Genomic DNA, 26,215 nt, shown 5'->3' with positions numbered 1-26,215 from the left:
TGCATCTTTTTCCAGCCCTTTCCAGAGTGTCCAGTGATAAAACAAAATCCGAAGTGTGCTTGACACTGAGCAAACAGGGACAAACTAACTCCTTTAGATCTCAAATCGTCAGAGGAAAACTTCTGCACTGCTACCCCTAGTGGTCATTTGTAAATGAACCAGCCATTTGTGTTGTTACCTATGCTGTAGCCTGGGATATACACAAAGTCCTGAGCTAGAGGGATAAGTCTGTGGGGGCAGTGAAAAATATAGGTTACATTTACATGAAACATCTACAGAAAACAGACTAAGTGCTGGAATCTAAATGCTCTTGCTCACAGTGATTTAGTATGGTACAAATCTACAAGTATTTTTTTCTTCCAGTTTTATTGAGATGTAATTGACATACAGCACTGTTGAAGGTATACAACATAATGAATGATTTGACTTACATACATTATGAAATGATTACCACAATTGGTGTCCGTCATCTCATATAGATACAAAATTAAATAAATAAAAATATATTTTTCCTTGTGATGAGATCCCTCAGGATTTACTCTCTTAAGTCTCATATGTAACACAGAGCAGTGTTAATTATATTTATCATGTTATACATTATATCCCTAGAACTTACTTATCTTACAACTGAGAGTTTTTACCCCTTCCCCACACCCCCACCTCTGGTAATCTGACCTCTTATTCTATAAGTTTGTTTGTTTGTTTTTGAAGTATAACTGATCTACATCCCTGTGTTAGTTCCTGTTATACAACACAGTGACTCAGTATTTCTGTAAACTTAAAAATGATCACAAGTCTAGTTACAATCTGTCACCATACAAAGATAGTACATAATTATTGACTGTATTCGCCACACCATACATTTCATACCCCTAAGTATTTTGCAGATGGCATTTGTACCACTTAATCTCTTTTACCAAACCTACAACTATATTTATTTGATTGTTTGATAATGCTTTTTTATTTTGCAATTAAACCCTTAGCAGTAATGAGCTTTAAATTGCATATTTAATTTAAAATTAAGTGAAAAAGAAGTTCCTGTCGTGGTGCAGTGGTCAACGAATCTGACTAGGAACCATGAGGTTGTGGGTTCAGTCCCTGGCCTTGCTCAGTGGGTTAAGAATCCGGCGTTGTCATGAGCTGTGGTGTAGGTTGCAGACACAGCTCGCATCCCGCATTGCTGTGGCTCTGGTGTAGGCCGGCAGCTACAGCTCTGATTCGACCCCTAGCTTCCATATGCCGCGGGAGCGGCCCTAGAAATGGCAAAAAGACAAAAATAAATAAATAAATAAATAAATAAAATTAAGTAAGAAATTTCCAAGCAATACATGCTAGAGAGGGTATGGAGAATATACTATTGGTGGGAATATAAATTGGTAAAATCACTGTGGAGAACGGTATAGAGGTTCCTTAAAAGACTTAACATGACCCAGCAATCCCACTCCTGGGTGTATATCTGGATAAAATCATAATTTGAAAAGATACATGCACCCAAATGTTCATTGCAGCACTAGTCACAATAGACAAGACATGGAAGCAACCTAAATGTCCATTAACAGAAAGAAGATGTAGTACATATATATGGTGGACTAATACCCAGCCTTAAAAAAGAATAAAGTAATGCCATTTGCAGTAATATGGTTGGACCTAGAAATTACCATGCTAAGTGAAATCAGACAGAGAAAAGCAAATATCATATGATATCCTTTATGTGAAATCTAATAAATGTGATACAAAAGAACTTATTTATAAAACAGAAACAAATAGATTTGAAAATTAGACTTTTGGTTAGTATAGGGGAAACCATTGTGGGGAGGGGTAAATTTGGAGGATGGGTATAACATATACACACTACTGTATATAAAATAGGTAATTAACAAGGACCTACTGTATAGCACCAGAAATCTATTCAATATTCTGTAATAACCTATAGGGAAAAAAGAATGGATATGTGTGTGTGTGTGTATATATATATACACACACACACACATATATATATGAAACTGAATCATTTTGCTGTATGCCTAAAACTAATACAATAGTGTAAGTCAGCTATACTCCAATAAAATTTTTTTTTTTTTTTTGGTCTTTTTGCCATTTCTTGGGCCGCTCCTGGCGGCAAATGGAGGCTCCCAGGCTAGGGGTTGAATTGGAGCTGTAGCCACCGGCCTATGCCAGAGCCACAGCAACTCGGGATCTGAGCCACGTCTGCGACCTACACCACAGCTCACGGCAACACCAGACCCTTAACCCACTAAGCAAGGGCAGGGATCGAACCCGCCACCTCATGGTTCCTAGTCGGATTCGATAACTGCTTCGCCACAACGGGACTCCTCCAATAAAATTTTTAATAAATAGGCAATGGATTTCTATTTCTTTAGACAGTTTTTTTTTATATTTTTATTTTATTTTTTGTCTTTTTGTCTTTTCTAGGGCTGCACTCGTGGCATATGGAGGTTCCCAGGTTAGGGGTCTAATTGGAGCTGTAGCTGCCAGCCTACACCACAGCCACAACAACGCCAGATCCGAGCCATGTCTGCAACCTACACCACAGCTCATGGCAATGCCGGATCCTTAACCCACTGAGCAAGGGCAGGGACCGAACCCACAACCTCATGGTTCCTAATCGGATTTGTTTCCACTGCACCATGACGGGAACTCCATGCATGCTTTGATTTTTTTATCCAATTTTTAAAATAAAAGTAAAGTTTTTGAAGTTAATTCTTTCAAAGGTGAAAATTTTTGTGACATTGTAAATGTAGCTGAAAATTTAATTTAAAAGTTCAACATTGGGAGTTCCTGTTGTGGCTCAGTGGTTAACAAATCTGACTAGGAACCATGAGGTGGCGGGTTCGATCCCTGGCCTTGCTCAGTGTGTTAAGGATCTGGTGTTGCCTTGAGCTGTGGTGTAGGTTGCAGACACGGCTCGGATCCCGGGTTGCTGTGGCTCTGGTGTAGGCCAGCAGCTTCAGCTCCGATTAGACCCCTAGCCTGGGAACCTCCATATGCCGTGGGAGTGGCCTTAGAAAAGGCAAAAAGACAAAAAAAAAAAAAAAGTTCAACATTGGAGTCAAAGTTGCAGCGCAGCAGAAGAGAATCTGACTAGTATCTGTGAGGATGAGGGTTCAGTCCCTGGCCTCATTTAGTGAGTTGGGGATCCAGTATTACTATGAGCTGTGGTGTAGGTTGAAGATACAGCTTGGATCCCATTTTTTTTGTGGCTGGGTGTAGGCTGGCAGCAGTAGCTCCAATTTGACCCCTAGCCTGAGAACTTTAATATGATGCAGGTGCAACCTTAAAAGTAAATAAATATTAAATAAGTAAAAGTTCAACATTAAAGATAAAGTTAACTAGTTTAGGCAGTAATAATTACAAATACAAATCGATAGACTCTAGTATCATGATAAGAACAGTGTCCTCTCTAAATTAAAAATTATGGAGAAAAATGTACTTGATCTTGGTTGTAATGCACATAACATTAATAGTTGCTTCAAAATTGCGATCTTCTACCAATCAAGTTTGTAGCATCTATAAAATTTACAAATATTTTAATTTAGATAAAGAGTAACTCTGCCGCAATATTTTTGTGGCAAAATTGATGTTGAACAATAAATGATTTGTATAAAAATTAACCACATAAATAAGTCTCAGCAAATATCAAAGTCCTCTCCTGATAAAGTTCTCTGACCTGAAAACAGTTTTTCTACAAATAAATAACTAAATGGCTGCCAGAAAATCCTCATGTGTTTGAATATACAGCAATGAAAAGGAATGAACTATTTCCTTGTACCACACTACAGGCAAATCTTGTAAGCATAATGCTGATCAAAAGAGGCAAAATGTATAGGAATTGAAATAAGCAAAACAAGACCCTTTTTTTTTTTTTTTTTTGCTTTTTAGGGCCACACCTGCAGCATATGGAAGTTCCCAGGTGAGGTGTCTAATTGGAGCTGCAGTTGCCGGCCTATACCACAGCCACAGCATCATCAGATCCAAGCCCCATTTGAGACCTACACCACAGCTCACAGCAACACTGGATCCTTAACCCACTGAAGAGGCCAGGGATCAAACCTGCATCCTCATGGATCCTAGTCAGGTTCGCTATCCCCGAGCCATGATGGGAACTCAAGACCATATTTTTAAGACCATATTTTTTTAGGAATACAGTCATGATCTCACATGTATGTGGAATCTTGTAAAAAAAAAAAATTAAATTTAAAAAGGAACCCAAGGAGGATTTCCCATTGTGGTACAATGGACACGAATCCAACTAGGAGCCATGAGGTTGCAGGTTGGATCCCTGGCCTCACTCAGTGGGTTAAGGATCTAGCATTGCCATGAGCTGTGGTGTAGGTCACAGATGTGGCTTGGATTCTGTGTTGCTGTAGCTGTGTTGTAGGCCGGCAGCTGTAGCCCTGATTTGACCCCAGCCTGGGAACCTTCATGTGCCATGGGTGTGGCCCTAAAAAAAGCAAAAATAAAATAAAGTAAAAAGGAACCCATGGATTTTCCACCAAGGCACACTGGGTTAACAATCTGACTATAGCAGCTGAGGTTCCTGTGGAGGTGCAAGTTCAGTCCTTGGACTGGGTGCAGTGGGTTAAAGGATTCAGCATTGCCACAGTTGTGGTATAGGTCACAACTGTGGCTTGAATTGATCCCTGGCTAGGAAACTCCACATGCCTTGGGGCAGCCAAAAAGTTTTTAAAAAATAAATTAAAAATATAGAAATGGAAGTTCTCATTGTGGCTCAGTGGTAACGAACCCGACTAGGATCCATGAGGATGTGGGTTTGATCCCTGGCCTCGCTCAGTGGGCTAAGGATCCAGTGTTGCTATGAGCTGTGGTATAGGTCGAAGTCGCAGTTTGGATCACACGTTGCTATGGCTGTGGCATAGGCCAGCAGCTGTAGCTCCAATTTGACCCTTAGGCTGGGAACTTACACATGCCTCGGGTGCAGCCCTAAAAAAAAAAAATTTTATATATATATATATATATATATATATATATATATATATATATATACATATGTACTTTGAAAAAAAATTGAATATAGCTCTATTTAGTAGAATTTCCTCCAGAGATACTAGTTACTTAGCACCTACAAAGTATTTTCTCAGTTAAAAAAAGCTGTGAACTACAAAAGTGAGTCAGTTAATGTTTGTCAGCAATTTCAAATTCATTTATTGATTATATGCAATTTTATGAAAATTTTAAAATAACAAAACCCTGTTGAAAAAATGCATTCTTTAAAAAAAAGTTCCAGGAGACAACCTAAATGTCTATCAACTAATGAATGGATTAAGAAGATGTGGTATATATACATGATGGAATACTACTCAGGCAGCAACATGGATGGACCTAGAGACTCTCATACTAAGTGAAGTAAGTCAGAAAGAGAAAGACAAATACCATGTGATATCACTTATGTCTGGAATCTAATATATGGCACAAATGAATCTTTCCACAGAAAAGAAAATCATGGACATGGAGAACAGACTTGTGGTTGCCAAGGGGGAAGGAGTGGGATGGACTGGGATCTTGGGGTTAATAAATGCAGACTATTTCCTTTGAAATGGATAAGCAATGAGATCCTGCTATATAGCACTGGGAACCATATCTAGTTACTTATGATTGAACATGATAATGTGAGAAAAAATTATATATGTATATGTGACTGCACCCCTGCTGTACAGTAGAATATTAACAGAACAGTGTAAACCACCTATAATGGAAAAAAATAAAAATCATTAAAAAGAAAAAAAAATCCAGTGACTCATTAGAGACAGATACAGCTGATACACTGATTAAATAATGTGAATAAATATGAAAATTAAGAATTCTGGTTAGGCCATTTTAATGTTTAATCAATACAAGGAATATTTTATGCTTTAATAGTCAGATTTATATTACATTTAAAAATATTTTTGAGAATAAATTTGAAAACTAAGACTATTAATAAATTACCATTTATTACTCCTTTTGCACTTAGAAGCTATACAGGTGATAAGAGCATCAACCTGGCCCTTAAATCATGACAAAGGCTTTGGATAGTAATCTCCTCAACTCCTATCCCATCATCTACCCCAAATGTCTTTCTCCTATCCCTAAGAATGAGAAATCACCACACTAATTAGTAGACTCTTTTTTAGGCCTGCCAGGAATATGTTAAATATAAATATCCTCCCATCATGAATGCAATATAATTTATAGAAAACTCAAACTTTACAAAAATGTACAATGTGTAAAATCCACTGTAGGTCCAACCCCCTAACCAACATCTAGGACAAGCAACAACAATTGGGATTCTTTTTTTTAATGAAATATAGTTGATTTACAATGTTGTGTTCATTTCTGGTATACAGTAAAGTGATTAAGATATATACATTATAGGTACATATACTTTTTTCAGATTCTTTTCCACTATAGTTTATTACAAGATATTGAATATGGAGTTCCTGCTGTAGTGCAGCAGGATCAGTGGCATCTTTGGAGTGCTGGGACACAGATTCAATCCCTAGCCTGGCACGGGGGCTTAAGGATCCAGCCACAGTTGCAGCATAGGTCACATCTGAGGCTCAGATCCGATCCCTGACCTAGGAACTCCATATGCCATGGAGCAGCCAAAAGAAGAAAAAAAAAAATATATATATATATATGTATCAAGTATAGCTCTCTGTGCTGTACAGAAGGACCTTGCTGTTTATCTATTTTATATATAGCAGTTTGTATCTGCTAATCTGAAACTCCTAATTTATCCCTCCCATCCTCCCTCCCCTTTGGTAACCACAAATTTGTTTTCTGTGTCTATAAGTCTGTTTCTGTTTTGTAGATAGGCTCATTTGTGCCATATTTTTTTGATCCCACGTATAAAAGATATCATATGGTATTTGTTTTTCTCTGTCTGACTTATATCACTTAGTATGATAATCTCTAGGTCCATCCATGTTGCTGCAAATGACATTACTTCATTCTCTTTTATGGCTGAGTATTATTCCATTGTGTATATGTACCACATCTTCTTTTATCCATTCCTCTTTGATGGACATTTTAGTTTGCTTCCATGTCTTGGCTATTGTAACCTGTGCTGCAGTGAACTTTGGGGTGCACTATCTTTTCAAATTATGGTTTTCTCCAGATATATGCCCAGGAGTGGGATTGCTAGACCATATGGCACCTCTGTTTTTAGTCTTTCAAAGAATCTCCATACTGTCTCCTTAGTGGCTGCACCAGTGTACATTTCCACCAATGGTGTAGGAGGGTTGCTTTTTCTCCACATCCTTTCCAGCATTTATAATTTGTGAACTTTTTGATGATGGCCATTCTGACTGGTGTGAGGTGATATTTCACTGTAGTTTTGATTTAATTATTAGTGGTGTTGAGAATCTTTTCATGTACCTATTGGCTATCTGTATGTTTTCTTTGGAGAAATATCTCTTTAGGTCTTTTGCCATTTTTTGATTGGGTTGTTTAGTTTCTATTTGAGTTGTATAAGCTGTTTGTACTTTTTGGAAATTAAGCCCTTGTTGGTTGCATCATTTGCAAGTATTTTCTCCCATTTTGTAGGTTGTTTTTGTTTTGTTTATGGTTTCATTTGCTGTGCAAAAGTTTATAAGTGTGATTAGGTCTCATTATTTATTTTTGCTTTTATTTCTGTTGCCTTGGGAGACTGACCCAAGAAAACATTGCTACAATTTATGTCAGAGAATGTTTTGCCTATGTTCTCTTCTAGGAGTTTTATCATGTCGTACCTTATATTTAAGTCTTTTTTTTTCAGTTTTTAAATTATTTATTATTATTTTTTCCCACTGTACAGCAAGGGGGTCAGGTTATATTTAAGTCTTTAAGCCATTTTGAGCTTCTTTTTTTGTATAGTGTGAAGGAATGTTCTAACTTCATTGATCTACATGCAGCTGTCCAGCTTTCCCAACGCCAGTTGCTGAAGAGATTAATTCATTAACAGATCTCTGTTTTTATTTTTTACCCTGTCTAGCAGATCTAAATGAATATTCAGAGGCTTCCAGCATTAAAAAATAGTATAGTCAGAGTTCTTGTTGTGACACAGCAAAAGCAAATCTGACTAGGAGCCATGAGGTTGTGGGTTCGATCCCTGGCCTCGCTCAGTGGGTTAAGGGTCCGGCGTTGCCATTAGCTGTGGTGTAGATTGCAGACATGGCTTGGCTCTGGCATTGCTGTGGCTGTGGCGTAGGCTTTAGGCTACAGCTCAGATTAGACCCCTAGCCTGGGAACCTCCATGTGCCTCGGGTACAGCCCTAAAAAGACAAAAAAAAAAAAGTATAGTCTATGAGAGAAAACTCCTAAACATGCATAGATAGCTCTCACTCTTTTGTGTTGCAGTCAGCAATTTAAATTTTAACTCTTGCTGCTAGGATTGCTGACTTCTCAAGAAAACCTCCCTCCCAGAGCATCAGAAAAAGAGCGTTGACACCTCATATAATTTTATATTTCCTGTTTTTTGTGTCATTCAGCAAATATTTATTTAAAAATTACTAGGTGGAAGGAAGGTCATAGAGATTAAAATTTTATTGACACATGCAATGGTGCTTTCTTTCCCAAGGACTAAGGCGTTTTGTAAGCTCATGCTCTTCAGGCATTCCACACCTTACTTACATCAGTTGACAAGATAAACAGATGTGCCTATTAATGATCTACTTGAACAAACAGTGTTTTTAAAACAGTAAAATTTTGCCTCAGTAAAATTTCCCACAGTATCCACTAAAATGAGAACATAGAAGAGTAGATTAAAATTACTATTCTCTATTGAAAAAATGTGGTTCATTTTTTATATTCAACAAATGTTTTTACTGTTTGCTGTACACAAGGCATAGTAATAGGTGTTTAAAGAAGTTATTTTTACAGTTTGAGATTACAGGCTATGACTTCTTATTTATTTATTTATTTTGTCTTTTTGCCTTTTCTAGGGCTGCTCCCGAAGCATATGAAGGTTCCCAGGCTAGGGGTCGAATCGGAGCTGTAGCCGCCGACCTACACCAGAGCCACAGCAACATGGGATCCGAGCCGCGTCTGCAACCTACACCACAGCTCATGGCAACACCGGATCATTAACTCACTGAGCAAGGCCAGGGATTGAACCTGCAACCTCATGGTTCCTAGTCGGATTCGTTAACCACTGCGCCACGACGGGCACTCTGGCTATGACTTTATATTATTAAATATTTGAGTGCTATAAGATAGTAAAAATATTAACACCTGCATCTGTGTAACTAACACCAAACCTAAGAAATACAGTATCATTAATTTCATTCATGTTAACCATCAAGTGGATGGACGAATGGATGAATAGATAGAGAGAGATAGGCCAACTAACCATTGTATGTATATACTGTAGTTTATCCATTATCCTGTGAATGGACAGATAAGTTGTTTTCAATTTATCATTTTCAAACAATAGAGCAATGAAGATTCTTGTACAGGTCTTCATGTTTACATTTCATATTAATGATCTGTATCTGGGAGTGGAATTGTTGAGTCATAGGATAAAGCACTTCAGCCTCATCAGGTATTTTCCAAACTGCTTACCAAAGTGGTCTACAAATTTACCCTTGAACCAGAAGTGTAGGGTCGCCCATTAATCTGTAGTTTCACTCTTGGTGTTGGCTGGCTTTTCATTTTTTGGCAGTGTGATGAATGTGAGACTGTGACTTTACTTTGCATTTCCCCAAGCTAGTTAAAATGAGCATATTTTGAATGTTTATGGCCGTGCAGATTTTCTTTTCCTTTGTCCACTTTTCTCTTATAAATCTTGAGGATTTCTTTCTACTTCTTAACAGTAAAACTTCGTGGTTATCTTTGAAGCAAATATACTTCTCAATTGGCTTGTTTGACCTAGGTAAGGTGTGTATTTGATGTAGAGAAGTCCTCAATATTACTATAGTCAGACTTACTATTCTTCCTTTATGATTGTGTTTGTGTGTGTATGTGTGTGTCTTGTTTAAAGAGACTTCTCTTGGGAGTTCCCATCATGGCTCAGCAATAAAAAACATGACTAGTATCCATGAGGATGTGGGTTCAATCCATGGCCTCGCTCAGTGGATTAAGGATATGTCATTGATGTGAGCTGTGGTGTAGGTGGCAGACAAGGCTCAGATCTGGCATTGCTGTGGCTGTGGTGTAGGCCAGCAGCTACAGCTCCGATTAGACCGCTAGCCTGGCAACTTCCATATGCCCTGGATGCTGCCCTAAAAAGTAAAAAAAAAAAAAAAAAAGAGAGAGAGAGACTTCTCTTTCCTAAAGACATAAATATGTTTTGGTTTGGGTTGTATGTTTGTTTGGTCTTTTTTGTCTATTTATTGCCGCACCTACACCACAGCTCACGTCAATGCTGGATCCTTAACACACTGAGGGAGGCCAGGGATCGAACCTGCATCCTCATGGATGCTAATCAGGTTCACTAACCACTAACCCATGATGGGAACTTCCATAAATATGTTTTCAGTGTTTTATTTTGACAGTTTAAAATTTGCTTTTCACATCTAGGTCTTTATTTCTCTGGAATTCATTTTTGTGTGTAGGATGGGGTACGTATCTAATTTTATTATTCTCTATAAGAAAAAAACAGTTGTCCTCACAATTGCTGAATTGTTTCCCTACTACCTTGTTATGATATCACTATTATATCAAGTTTCTACATATGTCTCAGCTCTCCACTCTGTTCTTTACATCTGTTTGTCTATCTTTGCTTTGCATCTATTTGATTATATTATTACAGTTTATAATAGGTATTAATGCTGTGGAGGCAAGTTTCTCTCACATTGTTCATTAAAAGTCTCTTGGCTCTACATGCCTTTTTGCTCTTCCAATTAAATTTTAAAACCAGTCTCTCAATTTGAATAAAATTCTGTTGCAATTTTGATGGGATTGGATCACACTGAATTCATAAATTATTTGGGGGGAAATTGATATATCTTTTTTCTGGTATTGAGAATCTTTATTTATTTATTTGTCTTTTGTCCTTTTAGGGCCACACCTGCGGCATATGGAGGTTCCCAGGCTAGGGGTCTAATCGAAGCTATAGCTGCTGGCCTATGCCACAGCCACAGCAGTGCCAGCTCTGAGCCACGTCTGTGACCTACACCACAGCTCACGGCAACACCGGATTCTTAACCCAATGAGTCATGGCCAGGGATAGAACCCGCCACCTCATGGTTCCTAGGCAGATTCATTTCCACTGTGCCATGACAGGAACTCCAAGAATCCCTATTTATGAGTATTGTATGTTTTTACATTTGTTTAGGCCTTCTTTAATGTCTTGCAATAAAAGTTTATAATTTTCTATGTGAAGGTATTACACATCTTCTGTTAGATTTATTCCTAGATAACTTTTGTTATTGCTATTGTAAATGGTAACTTTTAAAATTTTTTATTATAATTGATTTACAGTATTCTGTCAATTTCTGCTGTACAGCAAAGTGAACCAGTTTCATATATACACACACACAAACATGCATTCTCTTTCTCATATTACCTTCTATCATGTTCTATCACAAGTGATTTGGTATAGTTTCCTGTGCTGTACAGCAGGACCTCTTTGCTTATCCATTCTACATGTAATAGTTTGCATCTACTAATCCCAAATCCCTAGTCATCCCACAGTCTCCCCAGCCCCCTTGACAACCGGAAGTCTTTTCTCTATGTCCATGAGTTTGTTTCTGTTCTGTAGATAGGTTCATTTGTGGGTTTTTTTGGTTTTTTTTGGGTTTTTTTTGGCAGCCCTGTGGCATATGGAGATCAGATCCAAGCCGCAGTCTCAACCTAAGCTACTGAAGCAATGCTGGAGCCTTAACCCAATGTGCTGGGCCAGGGATTGAACCTGTATCCCAGTGCTCCCAAGATGCCACCAATCCTGCTGTGCCACAGTGGGAGTTCCTGTGCCATATTTTAGGTTCGGCATATAAGTGATATCATGGTATTTGGCTTTCTCTTTCTGATTTACTTCACTTAGTATGAGAGTCTCTAGTTCCATCCATGTTGCTGAAAATGGCATTATATTGTTCTTTTTTATGGCTGAGTAGTATTCCATCATGTATATATGCCATATCTTCTTAATACATTCATTTGCCATTGGACATTTAGGTTGTTTCCATGTCTTGGCTATTGTGAATAGTGCTGCAATGGACATAGAGGTGCATTTATCTTTTTGAATGAAAGTTTTGTCCGGATATATGCCCAGGAATAGGATTGCTGGATCATATGGTAGTTCTACATCTAGTTTTCTGAAGTACCTCCATACTGTTTTCCATAGTGATTGTAGCAAATGGTAACATTTTTTTGTGTGTGTCTTTTTGTCTTTTTAGAGCCGCACACATGGCATATGGAGGTTCCCAGGCTAGGGGTCTAACTACAGCTGCCGGCCTATGCCACAGCCACAGCAGTACCAGATCCCAGCCATGTCTGTGACCTACAACACAGTCCACAGCAATGCTGGATCCTTAACCCACTGAGCGAGGCCAGGGATCAAACCTACAACCTCATGGTTCCTAGTCCATTTCATTTCTGCTGTGCCATAACAGAAACTCCTCAAATGGTAACATTTTAAAAATTACAATCCCTACATGATGTCGGAGATTTCTTCACAGTAATTCAGGCTGGACTTTAGAACCATGTTAATGTTTTTATGTATTCAAAAAATAACATTAAATCAATAAGGATACAGGAGCTGGGAGGATGCCTAGTTAAATGCTTACAGGAATAAAATGAAACAAACTGTGTTTCAAATGAATAATAAAAACACCCTGAATGGGAAGGAAGAAAACTAATGTTTGGAAGTTCCATACATTTTTTTCAGTTTAAAGTCAAAAAGAACCACAGGTAAATATTGAACTCCCAACAAGTAGATTGGGTTTTTTTAGTGCTATTGGTTTAGGAATTATAAAAATATGAAACATGTAATGACAGAAATGGTTTACAACTAATTGAATAAGAATAGATTCTTATAATAAGTAAAAAATAAAAGGGATGGAAATTTCAGCTTGTACACGTAGATGAAATGGTAGAGTTAAAAATTGCCATTTTGGAGTTCCCGTCGTGGCGCAGTAGTTAACAAATCCGACTAGGAACCATGAGGTTGCGGGTTCCGTCCCTGATCTCGCTCAGTGGGTTAACGATCCGGCGTTGCCGTGAGCTGTGGTGTAGGTTGCAGACGTGGCTCGGATCCCATGTTGCTGTGGCCCTGGCATAGGCTGGCGGCTACAGCTCCGATTCAACCCCTAGCCTGGGAACCTCCATATGCCGCTGGAGCGGCCCAAGAAGTGGCAAAAAAGACAAAAAAAAATTGCCATTTGCAACCATCCTAGTTAGAACTGATTTTTAAAAAGAATTCTTAATAATTCGAGAGTTCATCTTGTGGCGCAGCAGAAATGAATGTGACTGGTATCCATGAGAATGCAGGTTTGATCCCTGGCCTCTGGCAATTGCAGCTCCAATTTGACCCGTGGCCTGGGAACTTCCAAATGCCACAAGTGCAGCCCTAAAAGGAAAAAACAAACAAAACACACACACACACACACACACACACACTCCACATGCTAGCAATGCAAACACTACTAATTTAACTGAAGTGTGATAAAATTATATTTTTGAAGATAAAAGAAATGGTTAGGAAAGAGGTATAAAAAGGCTAAATTCTCATTTATTCTAAGAGGAAACTAATAAAGAATGTCTAAAATTAATAAATCAAGAAATAACAATGTATTATTCAGAAATACAGTGGTAAGAACTACATGTGCTATGGGTGCAGCCCTAAAAAGATTTTTTTAAAAATCATTTCTTTTTAAATAAGGAAGAACCATATTCAGAAAGAACTAGCAAATAGGCAGGAGAAAACAAAATCAAACATTTGCAGTAAAAGTACCAGAGTACAGGCACAATGGGTTAATGATCTGGCCTTGCCACAGCTCAGTGGCATAGGTGGCAGATGAAGCTTAGATTCAGTCCCTGGCCTGAGAACTTCCATATGCAATGGGTGCAGCTGAAAACAGAAAAAATAAAAATAAAAAGGTACCAAAGTACAGACCCATTTCAAATAAGGATAAACAGACCCACATATTTCCTTGAGCAATAGTTTATCACAGCACAGAACAGCTATTTATTTACATAAAGAAAGAGCATCCAAAAAAGTTCAGTTGTTTTCTGTCTATTCTGTTTAATAGGGCAAGCAAGAAAGACTGATGAATTTTGGAAATAAACTGTCATCAAAAAATGGTTTAAAATAGTAACCTTTCATCACCTAAAGGAGTAAGCTTTGGATAATATGCGGAATATAAAGATATTGGTTCTCAGATAGTGCCAGATAAGTGAGTTTAGGCAAGAAAGCTTGTTGTTATAAAAAGTATGGATTAGACATAAAGATTACTGAGACACTAACAATCAATTTCAGATTTTTGTCTTCTTCGTTTGAAGAGCCACCAAAATAATTTTCTTTAGACTGCCTGCACTGGTTTGGGCCAAGATCTAGTCAATATGTAGTCTGCCAGTGATGTAGGTAAATAAGATAGAGGGATGAAGAAAAATTGAGCATCCCAGCCAGCTGAGTACCGAGTGCGGGGATGCACAGATGTCAGAGCGTGTTCCATGCAGTCCGTGACCAGGTTCAGGTTTGTGCTACAACTAGACAGCCCTTGTTTCATAACATCGTGATCTGTATACAAAAAGAAAAATGGTGGTCAGCTACCTTATTCCTTATATTTTTAAGATCCTATTGCACACAGTCACAGAAGTCTAACTGCATTTAATTTCCTCAAGGATAGGCTGATCAGAACTCTGCTCCCCAGTATAATAGCTGTTAGCCATATGTAGCCAATGAGAACTTAAAATGAAGTTAGTATGATTGAAAACTGAATTTTTATTTTATTTTATTATTTTTTATTTTTTGCTTTACACTCGAAGCATATGGAAATTCCCAAGCTAGGGGTCAAATTAGAGCTATAGCTGCTGGCCTACACCACAGCCACAGCAACACAGGATCCAAGCTGCATCCGTGACCTATACCACATCTCATGCCAACGCTGGATCCTTAACCCACTGAGCAAGGCCAGGGATCAAACCCACATCCTCATGAATACTAGTCGGATTCATTTCCACGATGCCACAACAGGAACTCCCTGAATTTTTAATTTTTAAATAATTTGCATTTTAAAATGCAATTCTGTTACTGAAAATTTTTAAGTATGTTTGGAATAATATAGGTATGTGAATCTACCTTTTCAACTGGAAATTTTTTAACATTTTTACTGAGATAACTCATGTCCATAAAAATCATCCGCTTAAAGTATACAAATACGGAGTTCCTACTGTGGCTCAGTGGAAACGAACTCAACTAGTATCCATGAGGATTGCCTTCCCTCTACCCCCAAAACTGCCATGTCATCAGAATGACATTTTTACACCAAACTGAACCATCTCACTCCTACAAGACTCCCATACGCTGCACATGAGGTCCAGCCTCTGGAAATAGCCAATAAGGCCCTGCAAATCTATATACACTTACCTCTCCCCACCTATGTACACTCTGTCCTCTCGCAATAAAAGACTGCACTTTAGTTGAAAAGGCCTCCCACATCAGGCCTGACAAACTACTGAGGGGTGCTCCCTCTCAAGACCCAGAGGCTCCATGCCCCCAACCACCTAAAACTTCCCTGGTGTTCAGGTAGCCAAGCCCATAGGTGACAAGGAAGGGTAGGCCCTGGCCCTGGCTGCCTATATGGCCTCTTCCTCAACCACAACAGCTATCACCAAACCTACCACGAAGGCACTGGGACCTTCCTCAATTCCTCTTGGGAAGGCTTTGTTTAAGGAGCTTTGTTCTCAAAATATATGCCATTCATTCTCCACCAACCCTCTGCCCTTCTCATGCAAGGTTATCCATTATGCCATCAAAAGAGAAGCTCACAGGCATCAAAAAACTTCTGTCCATAGGTGTCCTTAATATGAGCAGGGACTTCTTTCCAGACTTGCTTCATTGCCTCTGAGGACTTCTGCACATCTGTCATTCCTGTTCTGAAGTAACCAGGTTCAACTATGCTGACTTTCACCCCAAAATGCTGAAGCTCACATCTAGGGAAAAAAAAAAATCCTCAGGTTAACTTTTCTGACTGAAAGATACCACAATTTCAAAGTATTCAGAAAGAAAACAAAACAAAAAAATAGTTATAAAAACACCTTTACTGAATAAAGGATAAAGAAATGGAGAAGAAAGAAAGAAATTTTAAATATCCCTAGATTCAACAGTTGGTATAATTGATTTTACCAATTACTATAACCATTCAATTCCACATCCACTTGTTCAACAGAGTTATTAAGTACCTACCAGGTGCTAGACACTAGAAACATGACAAATACAAGGAATAATAAATAAAATTAGCATTTTTATGTCATCTATTGTGATAGGTGTTTTACATACACCATCTCAGCAAATTAAGTCTTTGTTCACCACCACAGAAAGCTCATAGTGGATGAGTCCAACAAGAAAACAAACAATTGCAATACAATTCAAAAGAATTATAAAGGTGTTCAAGGAGCTGCATAAGTAGAAAGGAGGATGTAGGTTTTTCTAGGAGAGTCAGGGAAGGCTTCAGTGAGGAGAAATGTTTTAGTTGAACCTTGAAAGATAGAGGAAGTTTCCCAATAAAGAAAGAGATGGAGTAGAATACCAGGCAGTGGGAATTGCACATACAGAAGCAGTAGGCTATGAAAAATTACAATGTGTTCAAAGACTATTAGTGGATTGTGATATGGGCATTAAAATTACAGGTCATTATTGGTCATTCCAGAATATTTGGGTTCATTCCAAAAACATTTATCAGGGGCTGTGTATGTACCAGGCACTGTGCTAAGTGCTGCCTTAACCACGTGAAGTCAAATGGCATAAGGGGTAGTTGTCAATGTAGAGGTTCAAGCAGCTTTTCTGGAGAAGATGAAGCCCAAGCTGACATCAAGGGGAAATGTTTGAAACAATGCTCCATAAGAATGTAAAACACAGGAGTTCCCATCGTGGCGCAGTGGTTAACGAATCCGACTAGGAACCATGAGGTTGCGGGTTCGGTCCCTGCCCTTGCTCAGTGGCTTAACAATCCAGCGTTGCCGTGAGCTGTGGTGTAGGTTGCAGATGCGGCTCAGATCCCGCGTTGCTGTGGCTCTGGTGTAGGCCGGTGGCTACAGCTCCGATTGGACCCCTAGCCTGGGAACCTCCATATGCCTCGGGAGCGGCCCAAGAAATAGCAAAAAAAAGACCAAAAAAAAAAAGAATGTAAAACACAGAGCATCATGACTCTCTAAAACAATGAGTAGTTCTCAAAGTATGGACCCCAGGTCAACAGCATAAGCATCTGGGAGCTTGTTAAAATGCAACTTATTGGGTCCTAGTCCAAATTTATTAAATCAGAAACTTAGGGTGAGAACCAACAATCTGTTTAAACAACCCCTTCAGGTGACTCTGAAGCATACAAAAAGTTAAGAACTGCTGTCTAAAGGAAAAGCCTCTCTTTGGGACCAAAACCTAAAACCTTCCAAGTTTGAGTTTCAGAAAATGATTCTCCAGGTGCTTGTGCGCTGGGGAAGAGGAAAGGGCTATTCGAGCCAGGGGGTACTTCTGCCCTCTATGTTTCACTTCCTCTTGCAGCTTTCTCACAGATTCCCAACACACCACACCTCCATCCCCTTTAAATCTCCAACACAAATGTGGGACAAAACTTCCTTTTCCTGTTTATATTTAGAGCAATAAAGGCAAACTGGAATTTTCTAAAGGAATTAAAAAGTGATTTAAAGGTTGGAAGGGCATATCTTTGCTTTTGGTCTGCGAATTAGTCAAGGAGTCCAAGAGTCATGAGTGGTGGTAAATTAGCAAGCAGCAGTCCTACCTACGGAGGTAGCCAGGGTGTTGAATAGGCAGGAAATCAGGCAAAGTACCTGCTACAGAGTAAGAACTCATGTAGTGTCCTAGGTTACTTCCCTATTCCATTCCTAAGCAGAAAATATAGTAAGAGCATTGCATTAGATATATACCAGTCATAGCATGTGGTAGGCTAAATAATGTCCCCTAAAGATATCAGGTCCTAACCCCTGGAACCTGTAAATGTTACTTTACGTGGCAAACATTTTGCAAGTGTGACTGAGTTATGGATCTTGAGATAGGGAGATTATGCCAAATCATCTGGACATGCCCTGAAAGCAATCACAACTATCCTTATAAAAGAGAGGCAGAGGTAGAGGTGAACACCAACAGAGGAAGAGAAGGCAATGTGATCACAGATGCAGAGACTGGAGTGATGTAGCCACAAGCCAAGGGATGCTGGCAGCCACCGGAAGCTGGGAGAGGCAGGCAAAGGATTCTCTCCTAGAGCTTTCATAAGGAACATGGACCTGTCAACGACTGATTTTGGCCCATTGATACTGATTTCAGGCTTCCAGACTCCAAAATGGTGAGAGAATAAATATGTATCATTAAGACACCATACACCATAAATTACCTGTGGCAAATTATTACAGCAGCCATAGGAAGCTAATACATGGTGCCTATAATATATATAGTTCATTTCCAAGTAAAACTACCCTAGAGTCAGCCCTTGTTAAAGGGGAGTTTGTGTAGCACCATTTTGTCCCATCTGACTGCACTCATGTCTGTAAGTGACTGGACCAAGAAGGGTACCTGTTGGGAGGAGAGGCCCTCTTAGAAATGGACAGCAACTCTGCCTGTTGCCTATATGGCATGGCAAATTACTGACCTCTGTGTCTCGGTTTCCCTAGATAAACAAACAATAAGGATAAAAATCCTTCCTCATTAGGTTGCTATGAAAATTAAATGATATATTAGATGTAAAGTATTCACAACAGTGCCTGACACATAACAAATGCAAAAAATATCCCATGATGTGATATCAACCAGTGCATGCAAAAAATGAACTCAACCAACAGGACAACAGGATTCTCTCTCTCAGAAATTAAAATGGAAAGGTAAATATAAAAAGAAGGAGCAGCTGTTAGAAGGGCATAAATCTGAAATGTAGTACTTAAAAAAAAAAAAAAAGTAGAGGCAGGGCCATTGTGGTAAACTGAAGTTATAAGAAAGAAAAGAAGCTATTAAAGAAAAGATATACAGAGTAAAGGGAGAGAAATGAGTTAGTCAAAAGCAGATGAGTTTCCACTATGGTGCAGTAGGCTAAGAATCTGACCGAAGCAGCTTGGGTCACTGCAGAAGCATGGGTTCAATCCCTAGCCTGGTGCAGTAGATTAAAGAATCAGGTGTTGCTGCAGCTGAATCTTGGATTCAATCCCTGGCCCAGAAACGTCCATATGTCAAGGGTGCGGCCAAAAAAAAAAACAAAAAGCAAAAACAGACTACTGATAATACCCACATAGCAGATTTGGGGAGTGATAAAGCAAGATAATTTAGACAAGTGACTAGCATGATGCCTAAGACATAAGTAAGTGCCCAGTAGTTGCTTTTGTTTTAACTTGAGTGTTACCTCAGGACATCTGAAAAGGCTTCCACTCCATGCTTGGAGCTAGAGTAGGCTGCTCCAAAGAAAGCAACTCTTCCCAGAATGCTGGAGACATTGACAATTCTCCCCTGTGCTTTCTTCACCAAGGGAAGCATGCTCAAGGTCACCTCTGTCACACCAATGAGGTTCACTTTGAGGGTATGTATCCAGGTCTCAGTCTTCAGCCACTCAGTGATGCACAGTGGGTGAAAAGTGCCTGCATTGTTGACCAGACCCCAGAGTCCTAAAACAATACAAGTCAAAGCAGGAGTTCAGTTTCAGACAAAACAACAGACCTTTACCTTGATCAGTCTTCCTGCTGAAAACAACTAAACATGCTAGACAAAGTATATTTTTTCAACCTTCTTAAACATTTCTATCAGTAGGAAAGTAAAGAAAAGTGAGGCCAAATACTAAGAGAAAGCAGGAATCCAGAAAGCATAAACAGAATACTGATACTAGCTTTTGATTCGAGGGTATTTGCCAACCAGTGTGAACTTGAACTTCATTATTTATAGCCTCAAAAAACATATATGATAAGGAGTTGTGAAGTCCAGGGCCCACCTAAGGTAGGGAGTCTAATAAAAGACATTTTCTTCATTAAACTGGAATCTTAAATGACTACACCATCACTTTAAGGTTGGGACAGAAAGTCCTCCCACGGGACTGAAAGTAAAACTGTCTGTCATGAACTCTGGTGGTGGGGGAAGCAGGGAAGAATTGGCCCCAAAGACCAAAAAGAAAGGCAGATTTGGTGAATAATAAAATTTTTGAAATAAATAAAATCAAACAGAGTCCTTCTTTAGATTTGGTTAGTTTAAGTTTCCAGCAAAATATCCAGATGAGAAAGCCAGCACGTAGTTGGGAATTCAGGGGTGAGGAACAAGAGATGGTCTAGAAATCAAGGACACAAAGGTAATAGATAAAACTATAGGTAAGTAGGGTCTATTCAGCATTTACTGAGCCCTTAACATGTACCAGGCAATATGTCAGAAACCGGAAATACAATAATGGGTAAGAGGGTCCATTTCCTCAAAGAACACTGTCTAACAGATGGGGAAACAGTAACAATAATGATAAACAATACAACAGAAATAAACTGCTATGCCCACCACAGAGGCCATGACTACCCATAACTCCTGACTCTGCCTGGGGGAGTCAAGAACAGCCTCAGGTAGGAGTAACATTTTAAAGTCAATTTTCAAAAAAAAAAAGGAGTTCCCGTCGTGGCGCAGTGGTTGGCGAATCCGACTGGGAACCATGAGGTTGTGGGTTCCATCCCTGGCCTTGCTCAGTGGGTTAACGATCCGGCGTTGCTGTGAGCTGTGGTGTAGGTTGCAGACGCAGCTCGGATTCTGCGTTGCTGTGGCTCTGGCGTAGGCTGGCAGCTCAGCTCCGATTAGACCCCTGGCCTGGGAACCTCCATGTGCCATGGGAGCAGCCCAGGAAATGGCAAGAGACCAAAAAATAATAAAGTCAATTTTCAAATTTAAAGTAAAATAAAAAAAAAAATATTCTGCAATCCAAGCGAAATAATTGTATTGCTAATTTGAAACTCCTAGGGTGAATAGATATTTAGGAGATTCAATTAACAGGACCTATTGACGCATTAAACAGGGGGGAGAAGAATAAGGGGATCAAAGATGATTTGATTAATATCCAGAGAAAATGAAACTTAACAAAGAGGGTTTATCCATAATTACCAAAAACCGAAAACAACCAAGATGGCCTTCAGTAAGTGAATGAATAAAGCAAATTGTACATACAGTGGAATATTACTCAGCGATAAAAATAAATGAGCTATCAAACCACAGAAAGACATGGAGGGACCGTAAGTGCATATTGTGAAATGAAAGAAACCAGTCCAAGAGGTTATATACAATATCACTCCAGTATATGACATTTCAGAAAAGGCAAAGCTATGGAAACAGTAAAAAGCTAATTAGTTGCCAGGGTTTGGGAAGAGGAGATGAAGAGGTAGAACACAGAGTATTTTTAGGGCAGTGAAATTATTATACATCATACCATAATACGTGATATTTTACATTTGGCAAAACCCATAGTGTGTACCACACAAAATGGACCCTAATATAAGCTGTAACTTTAGCTTATCAGTAATGTAACAATATTGGTTCCTCAAATGTAATAAATGTACCACACCAATGCAAGATGTTAATAATAAGGGAAGCTGTAAATGAGGGTTGTATATGGGAAATCTGTACTTCCAACTTTTCTATAAACCTGTAACTTCTCTAAGAAATACAGTCTATTAATTAGAAAAAAAGAGGCCTGGATAAGCAATGAGGTCCTGCTGCATAGCACAGGGAACTATATCTAATCACTTATGATGGAACATGATAGAAGTTATTATGAGAAAATGTGTGTGTGTGTATATATATGTATATGTGTGTGTGTGTGTGTGTGTGTGTATAACTGGGTCACTTTGTTGTACAGCAGAAATTAACAGAACATTGTAAATCAACTATAATAAAAAATTTAAAAATTAAAAGAGGAGGCCTAAAGGGTGACTTCAAGGAATGCCTATGTTTAAAGATGGTAGCCATGGGGAGAAGCACATTCTAAAGAACACCTTGAAAATTCTTCAAACATAATGAATTGTGGTTATAGGAGTTCCTGCTGTGGCACAGTGGGTTAAGAATCTATAGTGGCTCAGGTTGCTGCGGAGGTGTGGGTTTAATCCCCTGCCTGTCACAGTGAGTTAAGGATCTGGTGTTGCCATGGCTGTGGAGTAGGACATAGCTGCAGCTCCAATTCGACCCCTGGCCCAGGAACTTCCACATGCTACAGGTGTGACCCTAAAAAGAAAAAAAAAAATTGTGGTTGTAAATATTTCACTTGCAAGGTGAGATAACAGCCTCAAATCTACTGGGTTCATTTTTCTTTTTCTTTTGGTTTGGCCGTGCCTGCAGCATGCAGAAGTTCCCTGGCCAAGGATGGAACCCACATCAAAGCAATGACAACACCTGATCCTTAACCACCTGCTGAGTCACCAGGGAAGTCCTAGGTTCATTTTTCAATGTAAACATTGTTAATGAAATGAAACACCACAGAAGATTACCACTGTCCTTCAAATGATAAAGCTAGCCTTTTTTTTTTTTTTTTTGTCTTTTGTCTTGTTGTTGTTGCTATTTCTTGGGCCGCTCCTGCGGTATATGGAGGTTCCCAGGCTAGGGGTTGAATCGGAGCTGTAGCCACCGGCCTACACCAGAGCCACAGCAACGCGGGATCCAAGCCGCGTCTGCAACCTACACCACAGCTCACGGCAACGCCAGATCCTTAACCCACTGAGCAAGGGCAGGGACCGAACCCGCAACCTCATGGTTCCTAGTCGGATTTGTTAACCACTGCGCCACGACGGGAACTCCCCAAAGCCAGCCTTTTAAACCCTGCTTTTGAGATTGAATATCTTCATGCCTTAGTAAATAAAAGAAGAAACTAATTATCTATACCTCTGTCCCCGACACGCTCCTTCACCCACTGGGTGGCCGCAGCAATGCTCTCTGTCTTGGTCACGTCCAGGAGCACCGTCTCCAGCCTGTCTGACGTCTGCTTCCTCAGCTGCTGGGCCCCCTGCTCCGTCAGACATGCAGCCAGGACCTTCAAGCCCCTCACATCCAGCTGCCTCGCCAGCAGGTTCCCAAAGCCTGAGTCACAGCCCGTGATGAAGACATACTTATCCCCAAGGTGGCTAACCATCTGCCTCTCCCGGTACCAGCGAAGGAGGTAGTACAGGCCCACGAGGACAGCCAGGTACAGCCACATGGTGAGGGGGCCTCCTTCAAAAGAAAAAGAACAGCTTTCATCTTATTCCTTCTTTTTTTCCTTTAACCAATATTTACTGAGTATTTACTATGTGCCAAGCATTGTAGTAAGTGCTGGGACTCTGTATTAATTAATAACTTGTCCTACCCCCTAGCCACGGTCTAGAGAGAGGAGTCAGGGAAGTAACCAAACAAATGCACTGCAATGTGTTAGGTGCCAAACTGAAGTATATGAGGCCACAAAGGAGGGTGAGCCACTACCTGCCAAGTTAGAAAGAGCTTCACAGAGACAATGATTTGGGACCTACTTCTGACAAGATAGGTAAGAGTTGAAAAAATGGACAAAGACAAAAGGACATTCCAGGCAGCAATGATATGTACATGAATGAGTGGTGAGCAGCAAAAAACTTCCTGATACCTACAAGCAGTTCAGGTGATGTAGAGAGCATACAGAACAAGACATGCAAGTTGAAGTAGTGAAGAGAGAGACCAGGAAGGGTCCTGTGGGCCACACTAAGGAATCTGGACATTATAGGCAACAAGGGTGTGTCATTAGAAAGTATTAAACTAAAGAGTAAGATGGTATAGCACAGGGAACTGTGTGTGATTGGGTCACTTTGCTGTACCGCAGAAATTGAAGAAACATTGTAAATCAACTATATTTTAATAAAAATAAAAATGGGAGTTCCCGTCGTGGCGCAGTGGTTAACGAATCCGACTAGGAACCATGAGGTTGCAGGTTCGGTCCCTGCCCTTGCTCAGTGGGTTAACGATCCGGCGTTGCCGTGAGCTGTGGCGTAGGTTGCAGACGCGGCTCGGATCCCCCGTTGCTGTGGCTCTGGCGTAGGCCGGTGGCTACAGCTCTGATTAGACCCCTAGCCTGGGAACCTCCATATACCGCAGGAGTGGCCCAAGAAATAGCAAAAAGACCAAAAAAAAATTTTTTTTAAATAAAAATAAAAATGAAGTAAGAACCAGTAAAAATAATAATAATAAAAAATAAAAACTGGGAGAAAAAAGAGTTAGATGGTTCAGATTTAGCTTTAGAAAGATCTGTCTCACAGTGGGAGTGGAGGACAGATTAAACATAGGTAAGACGAAGGCAAAGAGATTAGTTAAGAGACCCAGCAGTTTGGGTGAGTGAGACATTGCAGCCAAAGCAGTTTGTAAATGTAGACCAGTCAGATGCATTGTTGAAATAAGTGTTCGGAGATGGCTATATTTCTATACGTAGTTCTAAAGAAACATCCACCATTAGGGGGCAATCTGTAGTTGTTGGCTGAAATAATATATGATTTATAAAGTTACAGGTAGAGGTCAGAGATGTGCGTGGGCCACCTAGGACATCATAAGGTGTACACAAGGACTGCTTTAACTTGGCTTTAAGGTCTTCCCAGTGCTCTGGCCCTTGACTTCCTCCTGAGCCTTCTCTTTCACCAGATCTTTTTTGTACCTTACTCTTCAGTCATAATAAGCACCTTTCAGTATCCCACACAGTACAGGCTTTTCATTCCTTGGGTATACAATTCTCTCTACAATTTCTTCTTTCCCAGCTCTCATCCATTTGACAAATAACACTCACCTGTTAAGACTCCATTGAATCATCATTTTCATACATCAAATCAACATCTACGATGAGTCTGACACAGTGTTAGACACTGATATATAACTGAACAAAATAAGGCTCCGTTATTCATTGAATTCATAGACTAAGTGTAAAGACCAACAAGAAAACAATGCAGTATACAGTTGTTCCTTGGTATCCACCAGAGGATTAGTTCTATGACTTTGCAGATACCAAAATCTGAGGATGTTTAAATCCCTTATGTAAAATGCCATAGTGTTTGCAGATGACCTATGTACGTTCTTCTGTATACTTCAAATCATCTCTAGATTACTTAGAATAACTAACACAATGCAAAGGCTGTGTAAATAGTTGTAAATACAGTGTAAATGCTATGTAAATAGTTGTTGGCATGCAGCAAATTCAAGCTTTGTTTTTTGGAACTTTCCGAATTTCTTTTCTAATATTTTTGATCCATGGTTGGTTGAATCTGCAGGTGGAGAACCATGGATACAGAAGGCTGACTGTAATAGAAGTAAGAGAATGATACTGTTGGAGCATTCAGGAGAGGCTTCCAAGCCAGTCTAGGGATATATGAGAAGATTCCTAGCAAGACTTATAACATGAGATCTAAAGCATAAAAAAATAATAATAAGGCAGCTAATGCTTCCATAGCACTTGCTATGTATCAGACCCTGTTCAAAGCATTTTACATATATTACTGTATCGGATTCTCCCAATAGCCCTATAAGGCATGTCCTGTCATACCCCAATGTGTTGATTCAGATGCCAAAATAAAACTAGACATGCAGGGTTCTCATCGTAGCTCAGTGGTTAACAAATCCGACTAGGAACCATGAGGTTGCAGGTTCGATCCCTGGCCTTGCTCAGTGGGTTAAGGATCCGGCATTGCCGTGAGCTGTGGTGTAGGTGGCAGATGCAGCTAGGATCCCATGTGGCTGTGGCTCTAGCGTAGGCCAGCAGCTACAGCTCCGATTAGACCCTAGCCTGGGAACCTCCATATTGCAGTGGAAGCGGCCCTAGAGAAGGCAAAAAGACCAAAAAAAAAAAAAAAACTAGACATGTAAGGGACTCATTGGTGGAAATACCTCTAAAGGAGGAGAGTGCAGGAATAGGTGGTAATACAGGTTGACACCTCCAAAAAAGAAAGGAGGATTAAAGAAGAAGAAACCTAAACTGAAGTTCAGCCCTGAGAAGGTCCCAGGTGGCGGTCCTTGAGCAAAGACTGCCAGTAGAGTCCCGCACTGGGCTGAACTAGTTGGAACTTTCAGTCCCACCTCCAGACTTTCAGAGAGGAGACGGGCTGGAGATTGAGTTTAATCACTAATACCCAA

General features: G+C 39.7%; 1 protein-coding gene across 2 annotated transcripts in view; it reads right to left on the bottom strand.

Annotated features, from left to right (window-relative positions):
* Positions 1 to 14,085: 14,085 nt before the first annotated feature.
* Positions 14,086 to 26,215, bottom strand: part of LOC125130974 (17-beta-hydroxysteroid dehydrogenase type 6) — a 25,034-nt gene continuing 12,904 nt past the window's right edge. For both annotated transcript variants that reach the window (XM_047786967.1, XM_047786968.1), the window contains exons 2-5: positions 22,985 to 23,311; positions 19,500 to 19,758; positions 15,929 to 16,092; positions 14,086 to 14,677 (exon numbers count right to left, since the gene is read on the bottom strand). In XM_047786967.1, coding sequence (XP_047642923.1) covers positions 14,460 to 14,677; positions 15,929 to 16,092; positions 19,500 to 19,758; positions 22,985 to 23,297 — 954 coding nt within the window. In that variant the 5' untranslated portion in view covers positions 23,298 to 23,311 and the 3' untranslated portion in view covers positions 14,086 to 14,459. The remainder of the gene's footprint in view (positions 14,678 to 15,928; positions 16,093 to 19,499; positions 19,759 to 22,984; positions 23,312 to 26,215) is intronic.

Source organism: Phacochoerus africanus, chromosome 7 (genome assembly GCF_016906955.1).
Source record: "Phacochoerus africanus isolate WHEZ1 chromosome 7, ROS_Pafr_v1, whole genome shotgun sequence".
Classification (NCBI taxonomy): domain Eukaryota; kingdom Metazoa; phylum Chordata; class Mammalia; order Artiodactyla; family Suidae; genus Phacochoerus; species Phacochoerus africanus.
Note: the sequence above shows the minus strand (reverse complement) of the source record. Positions and strands in the feature narration are given on the sequence as shown.